The 26,462-nt window shown below is 41.3% G+C and overlaps 2 protein-coding genes across 2 annotated transcripts in view; one reads left to right on the top strand and one right to left on the bottom strand.

Annotated features, from left to right (window-relative positions):
• The window catches only part of aqr (aquarius intron-binding spliceosomal factor), a 79,483-nt gene extending 78,309 nt beyond the window's left edge, over window positions 1-1,174 (bottom strand). Inside the window, exons 1-3 of the mRNA XM_067456225.1 lie at window positions 820-1,174; window positions 684-740; window positions 421-461 (exon numbers count right to left, since the gene is read on the bottom strand). Coding sequence (XP_067312326.1) covers window positions 421-461; window positions 684-740; window positions 820-912 — 191 coding nt within the window. The 5' untranslated portion in view covers window positions 913-1,174. The remainder of the gene's footprint in view (window positions 1-420; window positions 462-683; window positions 741-819) is intronic.
• Window positions 1,175-10,745: 9,571 nt separating this feature from the next.
• The window catches only part of LOC137091615 (neoverrucotoxin subunit beta-like), a 33,071-nt gene continuing 17,354 nt past the window's right edge, over window positions 10,746-26,462 (top strand). The window contains exons 1-2 of the mRNA XM_067456223.1: window positions 10,746-10,836; window positions 23,829-25,532. Of these exons, the coding sequence (XP_067312324.1) occupies window positions 10,746-10,836; window positions 23,829-25,532 (1,795 nt within the window). The remainder of the gene's footprint in view (window positions 10,837-23,828; window positions 25,533-26,462) is intronic.

The raw sequence follows: 26,462 nt of genomic DNA, 5'->3' as shown, positions 1-26,462 counted from the left end.
CCAAAATCGCTTTGAAATTGATTTTTGACCATAACCAATTGTTCCACCAATCAGCTATCGGTGGCAATTAATCGGCAAATCCGATGAATCGGTCGACCTCTAATATATAATAGTTTAAACTAAAGTTTTTTCTTTAACTTGAAGAATACATGTCTGTCCCAAACAGAAACATAATTATTTTTCTTTGCCCGCAGGTTTTGCTTTCCTCAAGTAAAAGCTCACTTCACTTTGATTTTATTTTCCAAAAAACAAGAAAAAATATCTTTTGTCATTTTACTCATCTAATAAAAGCATCTTGATTTAAGAAATGTTAGATATTTGGACTGGAAACAAGAAAAAAAGGGGAAAAGGGAAAGGGGGGGCAGTTATTATTATTTATTTATTTTTTGCAGTGCGAGAATTGTACATGAATCTTCTTACTTTGATTTAAGAATCTCATTCTGATAAATGTCCTCAATAACCTGAAAATAGAAAACATTTATAAACCACATCCTCTTTAAAGCCAGATTTTAGATAGATGATGATCATTCACTGACACAAAAGAAAACACAATTCTGGCCATTCACACATCAGTACTGGAGCTTCATATCCTGAGGATCTGTTTGTTTACGTTAGAGCAGTTTCTCTCTATATACTGAGTGAAATCCTGCAGACTGAAGATTTAGCTCAAAGTGTCCTCTTACCTGAGAGTCGAATGGTAGTTTATTCTTGACATGAGGCGCCCAGTATTTGTTAGAAAGCTTGAGAGAGAACAAGAACACAACTGTAAGTACTGTTAGATGTACACAAATAAACCTTCATAAAGGGATCCTAACTCACCTGAGTGACATATTCCGCGTTAATCTGAGCCACCGACGGCGCGGAGGTCTTGATCAGTCTCGCGTCCTTCTGCATGTTTCGATCACTGATCATTAAATATAATAATCAATATCCAGTCATGTGTCTTACTGATTATCCCAAGCTACTATACGACTGGAAAGTTCATTCACTTCTTTCAGCAGTCACAGCTGAAAACCTAAAAGATCAAATATACGCTGGAATGTGAACTTAATCTACACTGATAATTAACGCAAACTTTGTTTATAACAGAGACGTCATGAATACGTTACTAGCTTTAGCTGCATGCTAACATGTGAAAGTATGAAAGTCGCGGCTAATGACAACTTCCGCTTTTGGAGTTTCCTTCCAAAATAAAAGCCTTAGACCAGCGGTTCTCAGCGTTTCTTATCTTCTTTTTTTGTATCTAAAACTTTTTAAATGTTTTAATTTTTTATTTACAGAAACAATGAGTGTCAATATATAGGTCTATTACAATAAGCTACTAAAGTAATTAAAATCAAAATAATATTCAACACTAAACAAGTGTATCTTAATATAACCCTTACGAAAGGAAAATATATTTTTGTTTCGTAAGGGAATATATATTATTTACTATATTATACTATATTATCTTAAAAGAGATATTGTAAATGTCTCTTCCTTTTAAATATGGACAGCAATATATTTATGACTGGCAACTTGACAAATAAGTTTTCAATATTAATGGTATGTATAATCACCTTGAAGTGTCATTGAGTAGCTGTGCATGTTTGGGATCATCAGTCAATTAGGGTCTCTTATAAGGAAGTGAGTGTCTAAGTAGCTAAGTTTCTAAAAGTGTGACTGTTTCATCTCACACAGTAAGATGGTTGGTTGTTTGTTTAACACATGAAACATGAGTTGGGCAATTAACTGAAACAGTTGGTTTTAGACCACAGTCATTTATTAGTAAATTATTGTAGAGTCTCCTTTTACGGACAATACAGCATCAATTAGTCTTGGTAATGACAGATACAAGTCCTTCACAGCGGGCAGATGGATTTTGAACCATTCCTCTTCCAGAACAGTGGTCAGGTCACTATTTGACACTGGTGAGAAAAACACTTTCTGAATACAAAATACCCCGAAGTGGCTCAATCATATTCAGATCTGGTGACTGTGCAGGCCATTGGAGTTCATCTTCACCTTCATGTTCCTCAAATAATTCTGTCACAGCTCTTGCAGTGTGCATTATCATGCTGATACACAGCACCCCCTTCAGGGTACAATCTTTGAACCATCAGGTGCACATGGTTCTCCAGAATGGTTCAGTAGTCCTTGACAGTGACGTTCAATCAAGCACAGTATATGGATATTCCATGATATTGCATCCCAAACCATCACTAACCCAGCCAACAGTCCGGGTGTTAATCCTTTTTTGGGGCTTCTCCACACCATAACTTAAATGGAGGTGGGAAACACAGTGAAGGTGGAGTCATCCGAGAACAATACATGCTTTACACTGTCACCGAACGCATCATTCATTGATAATATAAAACTCCGGACGAGTTTTCTTGCGTGTGTCCGTTTTAGCGCGACTTGACTATCGTACAGGCTGACATTAATGACCATTGAGATCTTACAGTGTGACATGGCTTACATTGGGGATCATGTTCGTAAAGTCTGACAAGCAACATTAGCAAAAGATTTTGAAAATTAGCCATTAAGGCTAAAAGTTGCTCCTAACTCCCCGATTTAGGAGAAACTCTTAAAAATATGCTCCAAGAGTATTTCACAAAGCATTTTAACACTACAACTAGCTCCTAAATCCATAAAATGCTAGGAGTAGTCAAGAGGACTCATAAGTCACTAAACAATACAAATGGCTGTCACAGCAATCCGCCCAAAGACACTGTACAACACTGAGGCAAAAGTGATAATTAATGTATCTTTAATAATAAATATAAATAATGTCAGATTACCTGTGGCAGTTGTTTTTATGAGTACTCACTTACAAATGATTGAATCCCCAAACCATCACAGTCAGTGATGGTTTGTGGTGCCATGTCATCTGCTGGTGTTGGTTCACTGTGTTTTCTGAGGTCCAAGGTCAACACAGCCTATAGCAGGAAGTTTTATCTTTACTGATCCTCAAAAAAGAACTAGCACAAGGGACATGGGATATAATCAAAATATAATCATAAAGTTCCCAGAAGAGAAGTTAAACATTAATAACTTTCGTACGTGCAGTCTTTTCCAGAAAATTACCATTTATCCACTGATCCAAATAATTAGGAATTCCTTCTGAAGGCTGTTGTAACACTTTATAGACATTACTGGTGTGTGACCACTACCTTTACTTTAGAATGAATTATATATTATGCATTATTCATGTTAATTATGGATCTATATAGCAGGTCTTAGTAGTCTTTTGGGAGTTATGAAAAAATAGTAGTTAGTAATTAGCTAATAGTGAACTATACCACATTCAAATGAGCACTATTACTAACTTATTTACTAACCAGATCTTCTTGTGAGCTAATAGTAGCATGTAGAATGTTAGTACTGCATTACTCACTTAGTGTTGTTATTCATTAATGAAGCAACAGTATTCAAAAGTGTTACCAGCAAAGGCATACAATTATAGCAGCAAAGAGCAAACAGTTTCACTTTATTTTGATGGTCCCTTCAACACATTCTGTTGACTATAAGTAATGTTGCACCTACACTGAAAAAAATTTGGAGTGACATTTACTTAAAAAAAGCTAGGAAACTGTTTCCACACAGAAAGTGCTTGTAATTTTTACTCGGCTATTTATATTTACTTACTAGAACCACTTATTTTTTATGTAAAATACACAAGTAAATTGCACTGGCAATACTCATCTATAGATTTTAAGTTTCACTCAGATTACCATTGCATCCAATTATGTCACCATTGTTGAGATTCTTAGGCTGAATCTTGATCTCTGTGTGTGAGAAAAGCTAACAGGAGTTCAAAGTGCTTAGTGTAGTCTGTTATAAAATGAATTCAACTTGTCTGGTTAAAACCGTGCTGGATCTTTTCTAGAATAAAACAAGATTAATAGTATATTGCTCATACTCAGGTATAAGATCGGTGAATTAATCCACTACACAATCATCATATTCTGATCATCAAGCGGCCAAAAGCATCTGATTGTGTTTTCTCTGCTTTTCTTGCCATAGCAAACTCAGATACAGCAGTGAGAGAAACACTAATATTAAGAAGTCATCAAACTGCCCAACTAAAGAAAACACTAATCACCATAATGGTGACATAAAAAAACTCTATTCATTCTCAATAAGAGCTTATGTAGCCTTGGCTACCGTTATTGTGATTAAAACTCACGTTCAGTGAAAAGTTAAAACTTATTGAGAATAAGTCAGCCACAGAAAAGCAACATCCCAAAATGACCGTCTCTGCCACCACTGAAAAATGGGATCTTTTTGTAAAAAAAATAAAATAAACACAAATCTGTGCGCATTTTCAAATGCACTTTGCTTTTCAGATTAAAATGTACTTAATATTTTTAGGTGAATGTGCTGTGACTATAAAACATTAAATATTATTTGTAAATATATGATAAAAATGTACTCTTTTTTCTCAGTTATTACATGAATAGACTGTGTAAATTTTACTTAAGATATATAGTTCCAACTTAATCTTGATTTTACAATGTAATAATTACTTGAATTAATGTAATAGATTTTATCATACCACAAAGTCATTTTTTTCAGTGTCTACTAACTCTCATTAGAGTATTATTAGTAGAGTATAGTTACTCATTGTCAGGATTCCGGTGTGATTTGCTCTAATTGTTTGTCTACCCCTTGTTTTCCACATGTACACTCTCTGTCTCCTCCCTCCTCGTTATCTCTGATTGCTTTCCACCGTTGTCTCGTGTTCATCTCTCTATTTAATGTCCTGATGTTTTGTTCTCATTGCGCGTTCGTTGTTTCCTCCTGTGTGATCGCTGCCGTGTGTCGTCCGGTTCGTGTTTATTTTTTGTTTGTTTCTTTTTGTTTTTGCATTCACCTTTTGTTTTGCCTCCAGGACTCAGCTGAGACTGTGTTTGCCCGGGCCGTTCTCCTTTCACCTGTTTGTTGGATCTCTGTGAGTCTCTCTCTCTCTCTCTCATCCTCCCCTGTGGATTCCTCCTTGGATCTTTGGATTTCCGCTGTCTAGCGTATCTCACCACTAGACTGAGCTGCCTTCTTCGCTTCCCTTCGGTACTGTGTATCCTGTGAACTTTCGTTTGTCTTTCAACGTTGCTCATCGGTGTGTCTTGCCTTTAGACTGGATCCGGTTGAGCGTGTATTGAGTTCCAGGGAACGCCGCATTACTGAGTTTTCTCCAGCTGCTGAGACTCGAGGAGGACTGTTCAGTATCGATTGGGAGCATCACACTACCGAGTTTTCTACTGCTGCCCTGAGACCCGAGGAGGACTGTTCAGTATTCAGTGACACTTTAACCTGAGATCCGTTGTGGATATTTCCTTCACTTTCTGCTCTCATCTTTCTAATAAACTTGTTAACTTGCATCAGATTCCAAAGTCTCGTCCCTCACACTCATAGTCTAATGTCCAAAAGGGACCATCAAAATAAAGTGTTACTGAACTGTTTTTGCAAGAATTAATATGTCAGGAATTATATAAAAGAAGAATTATGATGAAATGGTTTTAAAAAAAAAGAAAAAGAAAAAAAGAAAGGCAACTGAAGAATAAGGGGCCTGGGCCACAAAGTCCCAAACAATCAAACCAGAGTCCTGATATAACAGCAGAACAAAAGTAGACAAGATACTGAGTCAACAAACTAAAACTAACCCGAATACTGAGAAGGTCAAACAAGACTCGGAAAAACAAGACTAAAGACCCTCAGGCAAATCAACAGTAGGGAGTTACAAAGCAAAACACAGGAGGGAGAGGTTTAGTCTGAAAGATTTATACAGCCAGGTAATAAATGACCTTCTTGTTGAGAAATATCTAATCAGATTTCTGTGGAAGTTTTTCTTCCAGTGAAAAAAGCTGTAGGAACCATTTCCTGAACAATAGTATAAATATGACCAAAGAAACCCAGTTGGCAGCAGACTTCAACTGAAGACTTTACCAGACGACTTCATTTCTAAACATCCCCAATACAAACAAGGACCCCTGGTGAGACTCCACTTTAAAATGTGTTATGACAGTGTGAATAGCCACCTACAGATTATGAGCTGTTTAGATCTCAACAGTATTGCAGGAAGACTTAAAATGCATTAGGAACAAAAATATATCTTCAAACTAATCAGATGCAAATGTCATTTCACCACAGGCAATGGTTAGAAAGTATTTAATGGATTGCATTCAGCGAAGGAAGGATTTTTGCCTTTATTTGTTTGTGTTTATACATGTTTAAAACACTGAATTAGATTACATTTAATGAATTTTAAAACAATGTGAGAGCCAATGAAATCAGTAACAAGTGAAAAGTAATTTTGAATGATGAAGTAGTCATTATTAAACTGATAACACTTTAGAATAATGGTCTGTCATAGCTATGCTGGTTAGTAGTGCAGGACTAAAGAGTAGAACACTTCAACCACTATTAACTAATATAGAAATAATGCTTGTATCTTGGCACCTATTCTATTTTCCATATATGCATACATTAAATCATTAAGGGTATATCACTTTTGAAATACGCAGATAACATGGCTTTGATGGCCTGCATGGCAGAAAAGCAGTCCCTGGTTATATTCAGTGGAATTATAAATATATACTGACCATAAGTAAGTCCAAAGAGTTGTGCTGTGGGGGAGTTTGTCCATCTAAAAAGTCTTCCCTTTCTGAACCACTTAGATTAGGGGGGCAGTAAGTGAAACAGGTTGAATCCTTTACATATTTTGGGAAATGTGATTGACAGCCAACATGCGAACTGTGTCTAAAAGAAGGTTCTCTTCTGAGACAGCTGAAAGGATTTAATGACAGACAGGACATCATGACAACAGTGCATCGGTCACTTGTGGAAGCAGTCATGACATTTAAAGAGGTGGTTCTGTGTTTTTTTCTCTAGGCTTGGTTGTGTTTATGGTGAGCATTATAACATGTCTTAATACTTCTTTTTTTTTTTTTTTTTACACCATATTTTTCTTATATTTGACCCTTATTCCACACCGCTGTCTCCACTGTCCTTTGAACGACTCATTTGCTTCCTGCTTCTATGAAGCCCATCCCTCCAAAAAACACAATGGTCTTGAGCCCCTTTCACACTGCGATTCCGGCAAATACACTGATAATGCGACACGGCATTTGTTCCCGGGCCGCTAGATTTGGTCCATTCACACTGCCAGCGAAATACCGTAATATGTGTGCTTTCACACACAACCCGTAACGGTCCCGGATCGAGTTGACACGTGACATCCGGATGTGACGTAAAATGGCGAGCGATCTCAGCTTCAGCGCGGATAGTAAGGAGCTCCGTGGTCTCGACTTGTGTCCCGTTTGCGCACATTTCTGCTTGTTTAATTTTAGTTTCTTTTGTATACGAACACTCTCTGCGTTTAAAACACAGACTAGCTCTTCTGGCACTGCAGGGTTGTATTATTGAAAAAACAAGCTCTAGGAGTCGCACGATAACTACGTACACGTTGCGCCATTAGTTTTGGCTTTTGTTCACACAGCGCTCGCCCCGGATCAAACCCCCCAATATTACTAGGTCCCCGACCTGGGTCGAATTCGGTAATCAATCCCGGGACGTGGTTGCTTTCACACAGAAGGCGACCCGGCAAAGTTCCGGGAATAATGCGGGTCCGACGTGCAGTGTGAAAGGGGCTTAAGATTGGTTAGTTGGCCAAATGTAGTTTCCTGAATTTTTATTGGCTGAAGTAAGCACAGGGTGTCGGAAACACCACGCCCTTTCCCATTACGGGCAGAAGTCACATCTGCGGAGACTAGCAAGGGTTTATGATGTTACCAACCTGGAAAGAAGCTCGTTGTAGTCCAAATCGGCCATTTTTGTAGGCAATAAACTGCCGTAACTTTAAAAGATAATATCTCCGTTTGCATTGAACTTTCAGCGCTGTAACTTTGCAGATACTGTTAATGCTCAAGCAGCGACATTACACACTAACTAAAGTTAAACAAGTCAAATTGCATGGAACCACCCCTTTAATATTGTTTCTTGGTATAGTCTATTTTTAGCAGGAAGCAACAAAAATATCAAGGTTTATTAGGCAGGTACTTTACCTCTCAGACCTTTATATTATCAGCAAAGAGGAAAGCAGCTTCTATTATTATAGATACTCATCCACTTTATGATGCTTTTCAGCTACTTCCATCAGGAAGAAGGCTTATAGGAATTATTTTGTGCCCAATGCAGTAACTATTTTAAACAAGTTTAAGTTATATATGTGGGTTGTAGAATTATGCACAATTGTTCTTTCTATTGTTTATTTTTTCAAATAATAATTTTTTTTTTTTTTTTTTTTTTTGCTTGTTGACTGTTGTATTGTAGTTTGTATTTGACTATATTTGTATGGTGTGAAAGCCTTTGGTGATCGAAAATAAAGTTAATCTAAACTCTAAAGAAGCTTAACTAATCAGTAAGTAATATAACATTTAGGAGAAAATTCCATATTAGGTAATCAATAATTGCTGAATGAGATTAGCCTGATTAATAACTATTAACTAACTGTAAATCATAAAGAACATTATTGTGTGTCTGAGATAATCAGTAATTTTTTTACTCTGAATAAAGTCATAAAATGCATCAATAATTACTCAAGTGTCACTATACAGAAACTGGTAGTTACCTGGGGTCTCATTTATAAAGCTTTCCGTAGATTTTATACTAAAAGCAACATTTTGCCTAAGCACAAAGGTTTACAGATTTATAAAACCATGTGCACACCAGAACCTGCGCAATAATCCCTTTATAAGTCCCAGCCAGCAAAGGATTGTGCATATGTGCATCTCCACCCTGTCTCCTCCACCAAATTACCACATATGGAGCTTACAGTTTAACTATGCATAAGCTCATCTGCATAAAAAAAAGAAGAGAAAAGAATTGAGACATGTTATACTGCTCACCATAAACACAACCAAACATAGAAAAACTTTGTACATGACACTTTGTACTTTGTACTTTGTACATGACATTGAAAAATATTAGATACGGACTATGCCATTTATGCCTGACACATACATAGCTGAAAATCATCCAATATCCTTTTTATGTTTTAGAATAAATATATCAAAATGTCCGTAAAAGCAAAATTGTATAAAATACTTATCAGATAAAGTTTTTAAAATAGAGTTGATTAATTCATTTCCACTGGCCTAATCGTATTTTATTCAAAATATTTAGTTTATTTTAAGAAGGATTTATTTTATTTTAAACTATTCAAATAAAATGCATGTAGTTTTGCTAATGTGAACATATCTTTTAGGATTTAGGCCTATATAGGATATGTTTTAATTGAAAAAGATAGGCCTATTTATTTATTGCAGCGTTAATAGGCTACAGTTGTCTGACTCAGCGTGTCACTGACAGATTAGGATCTTAAAGGTCTTCAAATTGATTCCTTCAAATACATTATTTGTCATAATTTTGTGAAGATGCCTTTACATGGAGCTTGCAATGCCTAGTTTTACAATGCATGACCTAATCTGCATATCATCTGCATGCACAGTCCCGACACCATGTTTAACTTTTGACACTGTGAAAGGTACAAGACATTGAAAAATATTAGATATGGATTATTATTATTTTTATTTTTTTTTTGGAATAAAGCTGAGGCCAAATGTTATTTTAATTCAAAATATTTTGTTAATTTTAAACACTTCAAATCAAATAAAATGCTGTTTTAAATTGTTCTTACTTCATTACTTTTCTCACTCTAGTAAAAGAGTTTATACGCATGGGTCAGAGTTTGCGTGCATGTGTGCAAATTGTCCCGTCAAGTTTTTATAAATCCCAATTTATGCATCAGAAGTGGTGTATGCCTCTTTCAGGGCCTGTGTTGTGTGTACGAACGGTAAATGAGACCCCAGATGTCTATCTAAATTAATATATATATATTTTTTAACTTCTGAATAATGACTTTATGTAATTTCAGTGGATATAGCCATTAATGAAAATGCAACATTAAAGGGTTGGTTCACCAAAAGATCAAAAGGGTTGACTTACCCTCAGGTCATCCTAGGTGTATCTGACATTCTTCTTTCAGACGAACACAATCAGACTTATATTGAAAAAGTCCTGGCTATTTAATGGGTCATTACTGAAGCGCATAAAAGTGCATCTCTTTTAGTGCAAGTCGACTTGCATGCCGCTGACTGCCAGAAGTTAGCTATTTAATTCTGTAAAGTGATAAATGTGGATATTTTTCTTACACACATGCACCCCTTCTCTTCATAAGGTCTTTATTAATGATGGATAGATGCACTTTTATGGACTTTATAAAAGAGGAAACAATTCACAAAGCTTTGAAGAGCCAGGCCTTTTTTAATATAACTCTGATTGTGTTCGTCTGAAAGAAGAATGTCTTATACACCCAGGATGACTTGAGGGCGAGTAAATCATGGGATGATTTTCATCTTTGGGTGAACTAACCCTTTGATGTAAAAGTGTACATCAAATGTGTACTTCATTACTTTTTCACTCTAGTAAAAGAGTTTTTACACATGGGTCAGAGTTTGCATGCTGGTGCGCACATTCTCCCATTTTTAATAGATACCTGTGCACATTTCCAGCCCCATTTTATGCCACATTTATAAATGGGACCCCAGGACCATTATTTTAAAGTGAAAAACATATTTCATTTACTCATTAGTCCTGCATTACTTCCTTCATAGTTACCTATTAATGGCGGATCATTATTCTACAGTATTACTATTAAAGTTCAAATGTATTAGTATCCACATTGTTCACTGTTATTTACTGCAGCCATGGCATCAGTGCCCATTGAAGTTGCAGCTCTAGGAAGACCTCTGTTTCCTGGTATGCTGTATGACTGCCGCAAGGATACCTTCATTCCAGGTGGTGTACAGTACCTACTAAAATGCTTTTTATTCCCCTTTTCACCCATATATGTGCAACAAGACAGTAGATGTATGTTCATTTTGAGACATAAGCTGAAGCACGCAAATATTAACCATATAACTGGCGACATCATGGGGGATACAAACATTTGAGAGGCTGTGGGTAGAGGCAGGGAAAGTGTAGGTCTCATTTCTTGGTTTTGTGTTGAAAGGGGGTTTGTTGTGAATATTAATATCTGGTGACTTTGTTCATACATTTTTTGTTTAGCTCACGGGCAGCATTTAAAACTAACATGACCACCTGTATTGGTAAATCTAATCACCTTCAGATAAAAGAAGATATATTTCACATATTTACAATATTTGGAGGGGACTTACATGTTTAAAAAGTTGTTGATAAGGATTAGCTTATTACGTTTATATTAAAATGTTAAGAATTAAAATTTTTAATTTTTCATAATCTGTCTATAAATGTTTGTATCCCCCCAGGATACGTTGCCAGTTTGGGGTTACAATTGAAAAAAGAAAGCTTGTTTGTACACAATGAGTGTGAACTTTCTTTGTAAAATTCTGTTGAACAATATGCATAATGCCTATTTATAAATATATTATAGCCTACTGTATGATATTTAATACGCAAATTTATCACACTCCACCCCGCGGCACGGGTATAAAGCGGAAGCGTTTGTTCCGGGGAGGGGAATTCACGCAGGGAGAGTTACTGCCACTGTTCTGGATGACCCACTCAGCAGACTGTTGGATAATGCTGGGAAAGTGTAGCCCGGAGGGCTGCTGTGAAAGCCACATCATGCCCGAAGGGAGTTACCATGTGGAGAAAACATGTATGGACTGGCTGTAGACAGTGCAACATACAGAAGTCTCAGGGGTGGTCCCGGCCATTGTAGGTGGGGGAGCAACAGCAGACTAAGACGAAAGAGCTCGGGGAAAGGCATGGGCTTGCCTTAGGGAGCCGTTCCATGGAAGAATACACATATCGGTCCGCCTTGGAGGTCATAACCTGACCCTGCGGGCAGAGCAGAGTCCGCCGGAACACGATCCACCGGCACAGGGACCACCGGAACATGATCCACCGGAACACGATCACCCGGCAGAGGGACTACTGGCACAGGGACCACCGGAACATGATCCACCGGAACACGATCCACCGGCACAGGGACTACGGGCACAGGGACCACCGGAACATGATCCACCGGAACACGATCCACCGGCACAGGGACTACCGGCACAGGGACCACCGGAACATGATCCACCGGAACACGATCCACCGGCACAGGGACTACCGGCACAGGGACCACCGGAACATGATCCACCGGAACACGATCCACCGGCACAGGGACTACCGGCACAGGGACCACCGGAACACGATCCACCGGCACAGGGACCACCGGAACATGATCCACCGGAAAACACGATCCACCGGCAAAGGGACTACCGGCACAGGGACCACCGGAACATGATCCACCGGAACACGATCCATTGGCACAGGGACTACCGGCACAGGGACCACCGGAATGCCATACACCATACACCATACAACTGGAACCCCTGGAACTGGGACCACCGGCCTTGGGGCCACTAGAGCAGGGACCACCGATCTTGGGACCGCTAGGGCAGGACCAATCTCCCTGGCAGCTCTCTCCTGCTGGCTGGCGGGCGATAGATTTCCACCCTCGCCTCAAAGGTGCATCCATCATATGCTCACCTGAGCAGCCATTCCATAGGCTCATCAAAGCATAATTAAAAAGGTCCTTAAGTGCATTCTGGGATCGAGTCCTCTCTCTGCTGAGTCCTCGACATGGTCAGATCGTTATGTTATGTACAGATAAGGGAAAATAGTGAGAGGACTCAAGGTGCAGAGGACTAAACATTTAATTGTAAAAACAAAAATAAACACAAAACAAACACCCACGAGGGGGAAAAACACATAATAAAACATAAACCAAACACTCAAAAACATACCAACAGAAGTCACAGGGGAACGAGAGACGCAGACAGTACAACGATCCGACAAAGACTGACAAACACCAGGAGCTTATAAAAGGGAACAAATGAGGTCGGGAACGAGGGAACACAGGTGGGAGAAATCAAACAATAATTAGATAACAAGGGGGGAGGGATCAGACAATGACAGAAGCACAAACGGCTATACTGACAAAACCCACATGTGCACACAAGACAGGACAGGCATGTAGCGACTCAGGCGAATCAAACACACAATCGCCAGTTACATTTAACAAATATGTTTTGAAAGTTGTGCTCACTAGCATACCTTCCCCCCCAACACAACAGAGGGAGATTCTTCAGTCACCCTGGAAACCATCTGATAAGATCTTTTATGGCCGGAAAGAATGTGGCCACAGAGCTTTTGACACAGAGACACAGAGCTTTTGCCTCAAATTATAGACAAACCATCTATAAATGAACATGCACCCCAGGACAGTATATGTAAACACATAATTGTTTTGTAAAATGTTTCTTCTGTATGGTATTTTGCATCTTTTTGTCTGTGTCTTAACAAAGTACTAGTTCAGATAACCTCATATATGTCATGTCTCCTATCAAATTAATGCTCACTTCACGACTTACACTTCCAGGTATATCACTTATTCAGAAAATGCAGTGTGTGTTTGTTGCATTAATTATAGTATGAAGACTCAGAGACCCACTGAGTCGAACCTTCAAACAAAGAGCAATAAAGTCTGCTGAGGAATTTCCCGCCGGGAAATCCCAACACTCTCATTGGTTAAGTCTAACCCTGGAGGGTGGGACTACGGCCAGACCATAAAAGGAGGACCTCGGATGCCCTCCTTCTCTCTTACACTCCCCACTCTCTCTTCTCTCTCTGGCTGAACCAACACGTCTTTGTGGCTGGCCCTTGAGCCAGGCCACCAATGCAGGCCCTCCAAGCAGGCCTCAGCTCTTCCAAAAATCTTCTCTTCTACAATCCGATCTTCAAGAACACGAAGCATCGCTAAAGCAAACAGCCGCTTCCCTCCCAACCTCGGAAAGGACCGCCGGACATGCAGGACATTTGAACACGCAGAGACACATACGCACACAAGCGAGAAGTCAAAACGAAACCAAAAAGAATGCAAGTATTCTATTTCTTACTGCTGTAAAGAGGGTGTGTTATTCTCCCGTTGGGATAAATTAACTCCGTGAAGGTCGTATTTGGTTGAACTGAAGGAAAGCATGCCTTGCTTACCCCCCCCCCCACTCTCTTTGTCTCTCTCTCCCCCTCACTCTCTTTGTCTCTCTCTCTCTCTTTTATCTCTCTCTAACTTCAGTCTATTCATTATTCTCTTTTATGTATTCTTTCGTTAATATCTATACTTCTACTCTCTTGATGCATATTTAGTATGTACTTTCTGTGTGAATTGTAGTGTTATTTTTAGTCTGTGTTTATTAAACCTCCGAAAGACATTTAATGAGTTGAATCTGTTATTCTGCCACATACACAAAGTCAATGAAACTTGCGATCTAAACGTTACCTAACTGCTTATGCTACTATGTTAGTAAAGTAAACTGTATGACCATTTGAAATATTGAACTTATCCTGATCAGTAAAGTTAATGTTTCTCATGCGCTCGTAAAGCAGTAATCCATTATTGAGAATTGATTTGGAAAGTCTATAACTAATTTGCAGGACAAACTTAGTAGGATAATTTCAAGCAATTTCATAAAGGGTTACTTGTATTTAATTAAACAATTTTCCCTATCGGAAAATTTTAATACGTAATGAACAACTGGCAAATCATATTCATAAATTCATGAATATTGAATATTAAATCCCTTTTGAGTTAATTATTCCCCGAGACATTAAACTCATGAGTCGTTGTTGTTACATGTATTTGGTGGAGAAAAATGCGAGCAAGTTTCAAACGTTTGTGTATGTGTGAATGATATTCATATTCTATTCATTGTGTGTTTTTGGAGTATTAATAACCTGCACGCGCGTTTTTGTTTCGTTTTGTTTTGGTGTTGTTTTGTGAATTGAACGGACCGCGCAAAGCGAACCCAGGCATAAACAGATGCTGAGAAATGTTGAAGTAGCCGGATTATATTAATGAAATATGAACGGTACGAAAATCTCCGCGTGATCTCCGAAACCCCCTGCAGCCGTAGGCGCAATAGGTTTTATCCGCGTGATTTCCAAACAAATGTATTGTAGGAAACCCATACATTTGACTCGAGCAATATATTATGTGTTCCATCAAAATAATGAGATTTTGATGATGTCTGTAGACACGTACGTTGCGTTATCCCGCGTGATCTGAACTACAAAAAGTTTCTATCTGTGCGGAAGATTGGGACAGGACGAGACTCTCCTGTACAATATAAGGGGCCTCAGAATAATTATTATATCGTTAAGATAAACGATAACTCCTGGTTTAAGTCTGGCTTAGCTAACCAAAGACCTGAGACCTAAAACATTTGAATCAGAGATGCTGAAAACCGTCAGCCATATTGATAAATGTCTATTGGAGTCCATGTAAAATGCGTGAATAGGCAGAAGATAAATTCCTGTTTGTCACCCGTTTCGTTGCTCGTGCACATAAAGTGCAGTCATTTTTAAATGATCTGCAAAAGCCAGTAAAGTGCAAAACGCCAGGGCGACTCAGAAATTGCAACGCCGCTTGCAAACCGCCAGAGGGCGACTCAAGAAATTGCAACGCCGCTTGCAAACCGCCAGAGGGCGACTCAAGAATTGCAACGCCGCTTGCAAACCGCCAGAGGGCGACTCTAGAACCAGACAAAGCCATCTGGTGAGCATTTCCGCCTAACTAACTCTAGTCTAGGGCGGGCGCAATAGCGCCATCGTGTGGATAAATTCGGATAGTTTCACTCTCCGTTATGTGATTCTGCCTTAACAAAATAAGTTTGAGCCTATAAATTGTTTATTGCTTACTGTTGTACACAGTTTCATTTATACAATTTTTCTAGCAACAACCAAATCTCCTTTCTCGCTGATTAAACACCCTTATTCGAATTTGAAGTTTAAAAAGAAACATAACTTCCTCTAACTCAAAGTGAAATTAGGTTTAAGTCACACAGTCCAATTGGAAGGAAGGACGCCACCGTGTGGTTATACCCTGTTAAGTCAGCGCAACACTAAATCACTACTCCCTTTCTGATTAATTCTTTTATTTGGATAACTCCCACTTAGAGATTAATCGTTATAGGATAAGATTTTTGATTGGCTTTCTTTTATTTGATTTTCCTTACAGGCTTATTTAAATTTCATTTAAACTTGCTTTGAATTTAATTTGAATTAAGTTGAGCTTCTAATTCTTTTATTGTATTTTATTTTATTTATAATTTTATTTTAATTTTTAATTTTAATTTTTAATTTTAATTATTTATTTATTTTTTTACATTTTTATTTTTATTTTTATTTTTATTTTTCTCTGCAAAAGTTTTTCTGTTCCCCTCCCATTGGGAATAAAGCTCAGTCTGGTAATTACAAACGGTATCAAAAGTGCTTTTTGTTTTATCATTACTTGACAGAAACTTTTGCCTTTTTCTAAATTGCTCTTGATATTTAATCTTCCACGTAAGCGACCTCAATCCACCCCGGATGAGCTAAATGGGATAACCCATAGTACAAGCCGAATTTTAGTATATCTTGAGCATTAAGCCTATTAATTTTCCCTAACACTCCCGGCGCGCACGCTGACATTCCTTTCATTACAGACCAATTCATCTTGTGTTTGTTTCCACTGTGCTCTTTCCTATCCTCACTGTTGGACTATCACGATTGTGTTTCTTTCAGTTCACCAAGAGACCCCAAGGAGAATTAAATAGTCCCGGGACGACCGAGCAGCAGTTCACCAAGTGACCCCCCAGGGCTACCGCCCACCTAATTGTCTGAATTGTCTAATTATCTAACTGTCTAGATCAGTTAGCCAAAATTCCCAGCTATCCGTACGATAGCTCATTAGCTTAGAACAAGCTTGCATTGGCTCTCTCTCTGTGTGTGTGTGTGTGCTGTGTTTCTTTCGTCCGCAGTAATGTTCCGTGCACCCAGTTCCGCCGTCCCGTGGGACCGCCTAACGACATGGCTGGAAGCGCTAACGGCCACCAGTCAAGGAAGTCTGGGCCAGCCAAGCCAGGAGCAACTGGACACCGAGCTAGACCAGCTGATGACACACGACCCCACGCACAGCTACTCCAACAAGGAAGTGGCCAAGATCCTCGGAAGCCTCGCCCACGTCCTCATCGCACAGGCACGTCTAAGCGAAGGGAGCTACGACAACCTGGAACAGGAGGCAGCAACGCTAAAGCTTCAAGCCAAGGAGGCCCGGAGAGACCAAGCCCTCACCCAGCTTCGTCTAGATCAGCTTCTAGACACAGAGAAAGACGACGAAACAGACAAAGAACAAAGAAAAGAAATAGAAAGACTTCAAAAGACCCTGAAGGAGCTCCGTCGTGACACCGACCGACGAATACAGTCAGAGAAAGACGCCAGGAAACACCTCGACGAAAAGCTTCGGCGTGGCGAATCCCTCCTGGAAAGAGCCCATGATGAACTTAAAAACAGAGACATTAAAGCTAAAGTCTATGCAAAACATTTGCAGTCGGCACAAGCCGAGATCGACGAGCTCATCCAGCAAAGACACGAGCTCAAAGATGAACTTGACATGGTGCAAAGAGAACTGAGACAATCATATATAGTGCAACGTTACCGGAAGGGGGAAACACACAACACACAGTTTCCCCTGACCAGTTACTCCGCACATTTTAGCCATGAAGCTACGAAGGGGAATGACAGCCCCCTGTTTAAAAGAGCACCCGCCAGTCTCCACGAATCCCCGTCAGCAGCAAAGGAAAGGACGCCCTTCCAGGAAGTCAAGGTCAACAGCCACGAAGCTTCAAAGAACCTTGACAAGCTGGCCAGAAATATTCCTACCTTCAGCCCGGACCCGGCAGGAGGACACGACGTCCACGCATACTTAAAAGACATAGACTTTTACTTGCAAACTGTCGCTCACGCGAACAACTGGGACAGACTGTACCTGCTCAGGGCCACGTCTAATCGTGACGTACGCAGCTTTCTGGATCGACAACCAGAGGCCATCAAAGCGGACTACTGGCATCTACGACAAGCTCTAATTCGTGAGTACTCCGACCCCGAGTCAGACCAGGGGTTCATCACTGCCATGGACCTCAAGCAAGCTCGACGTGAGACCTCACAGAACTTTTATAACAGACTGCGACGTGCCTACTTCGGGACACGTAACGACCCAGGCATGGAGGAGGACATCAACTTCAAAACTCTTTTCCTCCGAAACCTGCACCCTACCATCAGTTACCACCTGGGGGTGCTGGCGTGCCCGCGCAGCATGGGCACGCAACAGTTAAGAGACTTGGCTCACAAAGCTTACGTCAAACAGAAAACCATTTCTGAAAAGACTGTAAAACAGCCCACCATCTGCCCTGTCTCTGTGCACCACCCAGAGCTAACCCTAGAGGGCGCCAAACAGAACCACAGTTACCGACCCGTCAACAGAGAGTCCAAACCACTCCAAGCCAGCAGAGGGCAGCGTGGTCATAATGGCGACCGTCCACGGTACCAGAGCGATCGCTCTGAAGGATCCTGGGACCCGCCTCGCCCAGAAAGCCAGCGAAGAGGCCACTCTCGACGGGACAATGGTAGGCCCAGACCTGAACCCACGTCTGGCAAAGAAAGTGTAGCTGCTTCTGAAGTTACAGAGCTCATAAAGATCCTGAAAGAGCTCCTCCGACAGAAACCTCACAAGGAAGACAAGAAGGACGGACCAGGTACAGCACGACTAGACATGATACCTGAAATCAACCTTCCCGCCCTTCCTGCAACTGAATCATCCACCCTGAACACTGTTCCCCAATCACGGACTAGTGTACTAACTGTTGCACCCCCACATGTCAGCAGCACACCCACACGACAGCTGACAGCAACAGCCTCTAATCAAGACAGTATCATGGCGCAGCCCAATGTACCAAAAAGCGCTGTTTTGATTGTTTGCACGCATAATGAGACACTTGACACATATCCAGACGGCTTATCAAGCAACACACAGGTCCCCACACCAAGATTCCTGGGAAACCTAATCGAGAAGGGGATGGCTCGAAAACTCTATCTGACTATCACTATGGAAAGGGAATTTAAGCTCGAAGCCCTAGTTGACACTGGCTCCGACCTCACGCTTATATCCGCCCAACTATTTGAAAGACTCAGATTTGAAGCACAGAGGAAAAATCGCACCCTTAACCTTCACACTTGTAAGCTAAATGTGCAGTCGTATAGCCAAAACGACATCCAGCTCAAGCACGTAGCTTCCATCCACCTGACAATTGGACCTATGAGGCTGATACACCCAGTCTATATCTCCCCTATGAACACTTATCCGTTTCTCATCGGAAAAGACCTGCTGGACCGCTTCGAACCCGTACTGGACTTCAAACAGCTGAAAGTCTGGGCTCAGGTGCGTGACCCTCTGCCCCTTCAGACACACACACCGTCTGAGCAAGACTGTCAAGTCACAGAGGTCACGGGAACTCCCACAGAGCCAAACTGCCAGGTCACAAAGGCCACGGGACCCCCTGCAGCACACTGTGACAACACAGCCTCAGCCCCAAAGCCAAGTTCAAGTTCGCTACTTTGCACATTTCAGCTATCCAAAGACTCTGATGCCGTCTGCCCCCAGGTCATGAATGACCTACAGCTGAATGACATTATCACAACGAACAGTATCCCTGCACTGTGGGCAGACAACTCAACCAAAAGTCTACCACTGTGCAATACAATCAGTAAAAACACACCACACGGCGACATGTGGGCACCCCCGCACCCCACATCCAGCCCCATTGTTGCAGTGCTAACTAACAGCAAGCGATGGACACCGGCTACAATGCCGGCCTTGCAGCTGCTACCGCTAACTCCGCAAATTTCCAACAATGATATTGCGGATATGCAAACCTCTGACACTGCAATAAAGACAATTCTTGACCACCTCTCAGACCCCTCCAACCACCCTATCACTGACTCTGAGCTCATTGATGACTCTAGCCACAAGCATCTACATAACTCCAGACACATGATGCGTATTATGGACAACATTCTCTGGTGTGCACCCGATGGCAACACAGCGCCACAGCTTGTAGTGCCACGGTCGCAAAGGGGGGTGATGCTAATGTACGCCCACAACACACCATGTGCTGGACACCACGGCACCAGAGCCACGTATGACACACTGAAACAGGTGGCATATGGGCCTGGGATGCATCAAGATGCGGCAGAGTATGTTAGAGAATGGCTAGTTCGCTGCCGGTTCCAACCAGCAAACCCGAACCACAGAGCCCCACTGCAACACAGAGGGACCACGTTCCCATGGTCAAACCTACAAATCGACCGGGTAGAACCCCTGCCCAGGTCCACAAAAGGCAAAAAGTACTTTCTCACAGTGGTGTGCCAGTTTACCAAGTGGGTGGAGTGTCAACCAGCACCCAACGACACCGCCCAGACCACGGCATACCACCTGATGAATCACATCTTTTTCCTGTCAAGATTGCCACTGAGAATCAACTCAGACAGAGGCATCCACTTCACTACTGAGGCCATGCAACAGATCTGGAAATGCCTAAGAAACGCGGCCGTGATCATGCTCCTGTGCCTCCAGACAATCAGAGGCCAGCCACCACCAGACATCATCACACCGGGTCCAACCTCGGGCATCGCACTGAGAGAGAGCAACCTGGACTGCTGATCACCAACTGCAAATGAATCCTCAAAAGAAAGACGTACTCTCCTGAACTTCACATCAGCAGCGCAAGCTCCTCCAGCCCTGCACACAAACGCAAAGGGGGGGAGGAGCCCAAGCCCTCTGCCTAACCTTACACCAGCTTCAAGAACCTTCTCCTCCAACACCAGTTAGTCACCTTGTAGGCAATACTGCCAAGCCCCACACTATGTCATGCATGTGATTTGAGAAAGAAGGCCTTAAACGAACACAAGGCCGCCTCTGAAGGGATTCTCAAAACCCCAATGACTTTGAACTTTGAAACAGAGAAACCAAAGTGGATCACCAGAAGGCACCCAGCCTGGCCACAATGCGAGGCACCCTCTGAAAAGTTCCTAGTCAGCATAGGACATAAAAGTGTCAAGATGCAGTCCATCTTCCTAGGCAGGAGACCTAAAGGACTGACTGGCCATTGCGAGGAACATGGTTCCACCCAGGGCTGCAGAAAGCCCACAGCACACCTGCACCACACAAACAGACTTCTGGATGACAGGTGACGCACCGTCAGGGCACCTGCTGCCTCGACACCTGCTGCACAAGCACAGAGACCTGAACTGGGCTACTGTCTGCCTTATCTGCCGTGGAACGACCATAACTTCCGGAGACACAAACAACTGGAGCCTAACATGGCTATGGTGTGCCTGATCTTCCTGAATCTTTGATATCGCTCGTTGTTGTCCATAGGAGGGACAACAACTAGCGAAAGGGGGGATTATGTAGCGACTCAGGCGAATCAAACACACAATCGCCAGTTACATTTAACAAATATGTTTTGAAAGTTGTGCTCACTAGCATACCTTCCCCCCCAACACAACAGAGGGAGATTCTTCAGTCACCCTGGAAACCATCTGATAAGATCTTTTATGGCCGGAAAGAATGTGGCCACAGAGCTTTTGACACAGAGACACAGAGCTTTTGCCTCAAATTATAGACAAACCATCTATAAATGAACATGCACCCCAGGACAGTATATGTAAACACATAATTGTTTTGTAAAATGTTTCTTCTGTATGGTATTTTGCATCTTTTTGTCTGTGTCTTAACAAAGTACTAGTTCAGATAACCTCATATATGTCATGTCTCCTATCAAATTAATGCTCACTTCACGACTTACACTTCCAGGTATATCACTTATTCAGAAAATGCAGTGTGTGTTTGTTGCATTAATTATAGTATGAAGACTCAGAGACCCACTGAGTCGAACCTTCAAACAAAGAGCAATAAAGTCTGCTGAGGAATTTCCCGCCGGGAAATCCCAACACTCTCATTGGTTAAGTCTAACCCTGGAGGGTGGGACTACGGCCAGACCATAAAAGGAGGACCTCGGATGCCCTCCTTCTCTCTTACACTCCCCACTCTCTCTTCTCTCTCTGGCTGAACCAACACGTCTTTGTGGCTGGCCCTTGAGCCAGGCCACCAATGCAGGCCCTCCAAGCAGGCCTCAGCTCTTCCAAAAATCTTCTCTTCTACAATCCGATCTTCAAGAACACGAAGCATCGCTAAAGCAAACAGCCGCTTCCCTCCCAACCTCGGAAAGGACCGCCGGACATGCAGGACATTTGAACACGCAGAGACACATACGCACACAAGCGAGAAGTCAAAACGAAACCAAAAAGAATGCAAGTATTCTATTTCTTACTGCTGTAAAGAGGGTGTGTTATTCTCCCGTTGGGATAAATTAACTCCGTGAAGGTCGTATTTGGTTGAACTGAAGGAAAGCATGCCTTGCTTACCCCCCCCCCCCACTCTCTTTGTCTCTCTCTCCCCCTCACTCTCTTTGTCTCTCTCTCTCTCTTTTATCTCTCTCTAACTTCAGTCTATTCATTATTCTCTTTTATGTATTCTTTCGTTAATATCTATACTTCTACTCTCTTGATGCATATTTAGTATGTACTTTCTGTGTGAATTGTAGTGTTATTTTTAGTCTGTGTTTATTAAACCTCCGAAAGACATTTAATGAGTTGAATCTGTTATTCTGCCACATACACAAAGTCAATGAAACTTGCGATCTAAACGTTACCTAACTGCTTATGCTACTATGTTAGTAAAGTAAACTGTATGACCATTTGAAATATTGAACTTATCCTGATCAGTAAAGTTAATGTTTCTCATGCGCTCGTAAAGCAGTAATCCATTATTGAGAATTGATTTGGAAAGTCTATAACTAATTTGCAGGACAAACTTAGTAGGATAATTTCAAGCAATTTCATAAAGGGTTACTTGTATTTAATTAAACAATTTTCCCTATCGGAAAATTTTAATACGTAATGAACAACTGGCAAATCATATTCATAAATTCATGAATATTGAATATTAAATCCCTTTTGAGTTAATTATTCCCAGAGACATTAAACTCATGAGTCGTTGTTGTTACAGGCATGTGACACTTTCATTATTTTGGCTAGAAATTTCGTTTGGTGGAAATATGAACTGAATTTAGAAATGCTTTTGAAAAGAAAAATTTGGCATTTAATAAACAAAATAATTTTTTGAATTGAAGACAGCATTTGTAGCCATAGGAGGTCACATGCCAGTGTACCTTTTGTGCCGGTCCCAAACCCGGATAAATAGAGAGGGTTGTGTCAAGAAGGGCATCCGACGTAAAATTTTACCCAAATTCATTATGGGAATCACGAATATGACTTCCATACCGGATCGGTTGGGTCCCGGGTTAACAACAACCGCCATCAGTGTCGTTGACCCACAGGGCACTGGTGGAAATTGGGCTACCGTTAGTCAAAGAAGGAGAGGAAGAAAGTGTGTTAGAGCATTATCAAGACATTATGAAGGCATTATGCTTATTGTTCAACAGAATGTTATAAAGATGTTTTGTTTAAGTTAGGAGAGAATAAATTTTGCTAAAATGTTGAAGATGCATTGCCAAACAAGCATTATTTTTTTAAGTAATTTATACCCCCATACTGGCAAAGTATCTTGGGAGATACAAACGTTAAAAAAAAAAGGAAAAAAAAGTCATGTTTAATTCTTTTTTTTAAAAATCATGAAATTATTTGTGTTCTCGGAAGATGGAAAATAGCAATACAAACATTTTTAGGTTTCTCTTTCAGGTCTTTAGAGGGTTCAATTATATCTTATAGATGTTTTAAGTCTTATAGATACAAATATCTGTATGATTACTTTTCAGTACAGCGTCCTCATATGTAACTGTCAAAGCCATTTCTCCTTTCAGGTGTTACTCTGTGGGATAAGAAGTCACTGATTGATGATTTGGACTCCCATCCACAGCCCATGACAGATTTGAAGTTCAGTTGCTCTGACTCTCTCTCTAGTAAGTCTAGTCTGCTGGATGTAAGTGCTTCCCTGAAGGCCAGCTTCTTAGGAGGGCTGGTGGAGGTGGGAGGATCTGCAAGGTTTCTGCATGACACCAAATCCTCAAACCAACAGTCCAGAGTAACAATGTATTATAGAGAAACCTCCAGATTTGAACAGCTCACTATGACTCAGCTAGGCCAGATAACCTACCCTCAGGTGTTTGACCAGAAAACTGCAACTCATGTGGTCACGGGAGTACTCTATGGAGCTCAGGCCGTCATGGTGTTTGATCGGACATTTTCAGAAGAGGAAGAAAAGCAGAAGATAGAGGGAGAACTGAATGTCATGGTCAAGTGTATCCCTGGATTTTCTATTGACGGAAAAGGAGCTGTAGAAATGACAGATGCGGATAAGAAAATGGCTGAGAGCATTGCTTGCACATTTCATGGTGACTTCCGCGTTGATCAGAGTCCCACCACTTTCATGGAGGCCCTAGATGTGTACAAGAAGCTCCCTGATCACTTGAAGGAGAATCCACAGAATGCAGTTCCAATTAAAGTCTGGCTCTATCCTCTTTCTCTACTGGATAATAAAGCTGCTCGGTTGGAGAGAGAAATCACCACACGTCTGGTCTCCAACACTGAAGATATAATAGAGGAGTTAAGAGAAGTAGAGAGGAAATGCAATGACCTCTCCAGGAAAACACTGGTAAATGTTTTTAGAGACATCAAAGAGAGGTTGCATTCATTTCAGAGCTCGTTTAGCATTTACCAAACTGTGCTCATGAAAGCAGTGGCCAAGCTCTTGTCTGCCATACGAGGAGGAGAGTTAGAGGAGAAGTTGCTGGAAGACATCCTGAAGATCCACTACAGCTCCCCTTTTAATGCTGACATGTTTAACCAGTGGTTAGATGGTGCACAGGCTGAACTGGACCTCTTGAGTTCTCACACCAAGATGCTGGAAGGAATCAAAACTGAAGACTCAGACCGTCTCAACATCCTCTTCTTTAATCTTAATATTGATGTTGTGGTGTGCTTGACCTTCACATCTCTGAAGTATAAAGTCCCGTATCTTTCAGCACTAAAGGAGTTTCTGGAATCTGACAAGTTTAAAGAGCTAGATGGGAAACAAAACATGGTTTCTGTGCCATCTGACAGCAAGTGGTTGAATAATACCGATGTCCTCTCAAAGATGAGAGAGAACTTATCTCTTTTCAGAAGTTTTTCAGAGGCTAATAAAGATGAAAAGAGATACCGGTTCATTATCTCTGCCATCTCCGATCCATCCAGTCCAGGCTCCTCCATCTATCTGTATGAAAAAGGGAAGCTGACAGACACACAGTTCCAGCCTGTGTCGAAGCCTCCCCCACCAGAAGTGAAGGAGGTCCTGGAGCGCAGTATGTCCCTGAAACTGCAGAAGTCCCCAACCGGAGAAACTGTGCAGTACAGAGTGGAGTACCAGCAGGAGAAAGAGGAACAGTGGCATGTCATAAATACACCGAATGAAGACTTTACTCTGACTGGATTGGAGTTTGGAAAGCAGTACTTGATCCGCTACAGGATAGTGGGTAAAGTAGGAGTGAGTGAAGCCAGTGACACTATCGGCCAGACACCTTCTTCAGGTAAGTGCCATATTCTCATTTATTGCATTAATATTTATCTTTTTAAAATGTATATAATTTGCTTCATTCAAAAAATCAATGTTTGTATTGACAGCGACATTTCTTAACAGATATGCCAGTGTATCATTACATTTCTGCAGAAAGACTTCAGTCATACCTGAAAACAAAATTATTAATATAAATAATATCGGACACACTTTATATTAGGTGGCCTCAACTACTATGTACTAACATTTTAATTAATAATTTGATACAATGCACTTATTGTGTACATACATGTTTTTACATTGTACTTACATTTTAAAAATACTAGCATGTCATTACGTTTGTAATTAATTTCTGTTGTTACATTTGTAATTACACAGTTGGCACTTCTCTTACACCTAAGCCTACCCTTAAACTGACCCACACCACCACACCTGTCCCTAACTCTACCCTTAAACTGACCCACACCACCACACCTGTCCCTAACTTTACCCTTAAACTGACCCACACCACCACACCTGTCCCTAACTCTACCCTTAAACTGACCCACACCACCACATCTGTCCCTAACTCTACCCTTAAACTGACCCACACCACCACACCTGACCCTAGCTCTACCCTTAAACTGACCCACACCACCACACCTGACCCTAACTTTACCCTTAAACTGACCCACACCACCACACCTGTCCCTAACTTTACCCTTAAACTGACCCACACCACCACACCTGACCCTAGCTCTACCCTTAAACTGACCCACACCACCACACCTGTCCCTAACTTTACCCTTAAACTGACCCACACCACCACACCTGTCCCTAACTTTACCCTTAAACTGACCCACACCACCACACCTGTCCCTAACTCTACCTTTAAACTGACCCACACCACCACACCTGTCCCTAACTCTACCCTTAAACTGACCCACACCACCACACCTGACCC

This window comes from Pseudorasbora parva, chromosome 10 (genome assembly GCF_024679245.1).
Source record: "Pseudorasbora parva isolate DD20220531a chromosome 10, ASM2467924v1, whole genome shotgun sequence".
Classification (NCBI taxonomy): Eukaryota; Metazoa; Chordata; class Actinopteri; order Cypriniformes; family Gobionidae; genus Pseudorasbora; species Pseudorasbora parva.
The sequence above is the reverse complement of the archived record's forward strand: the minus strand, read 5'-3'. Positions and strand labels throughout refer to the sequence as shown.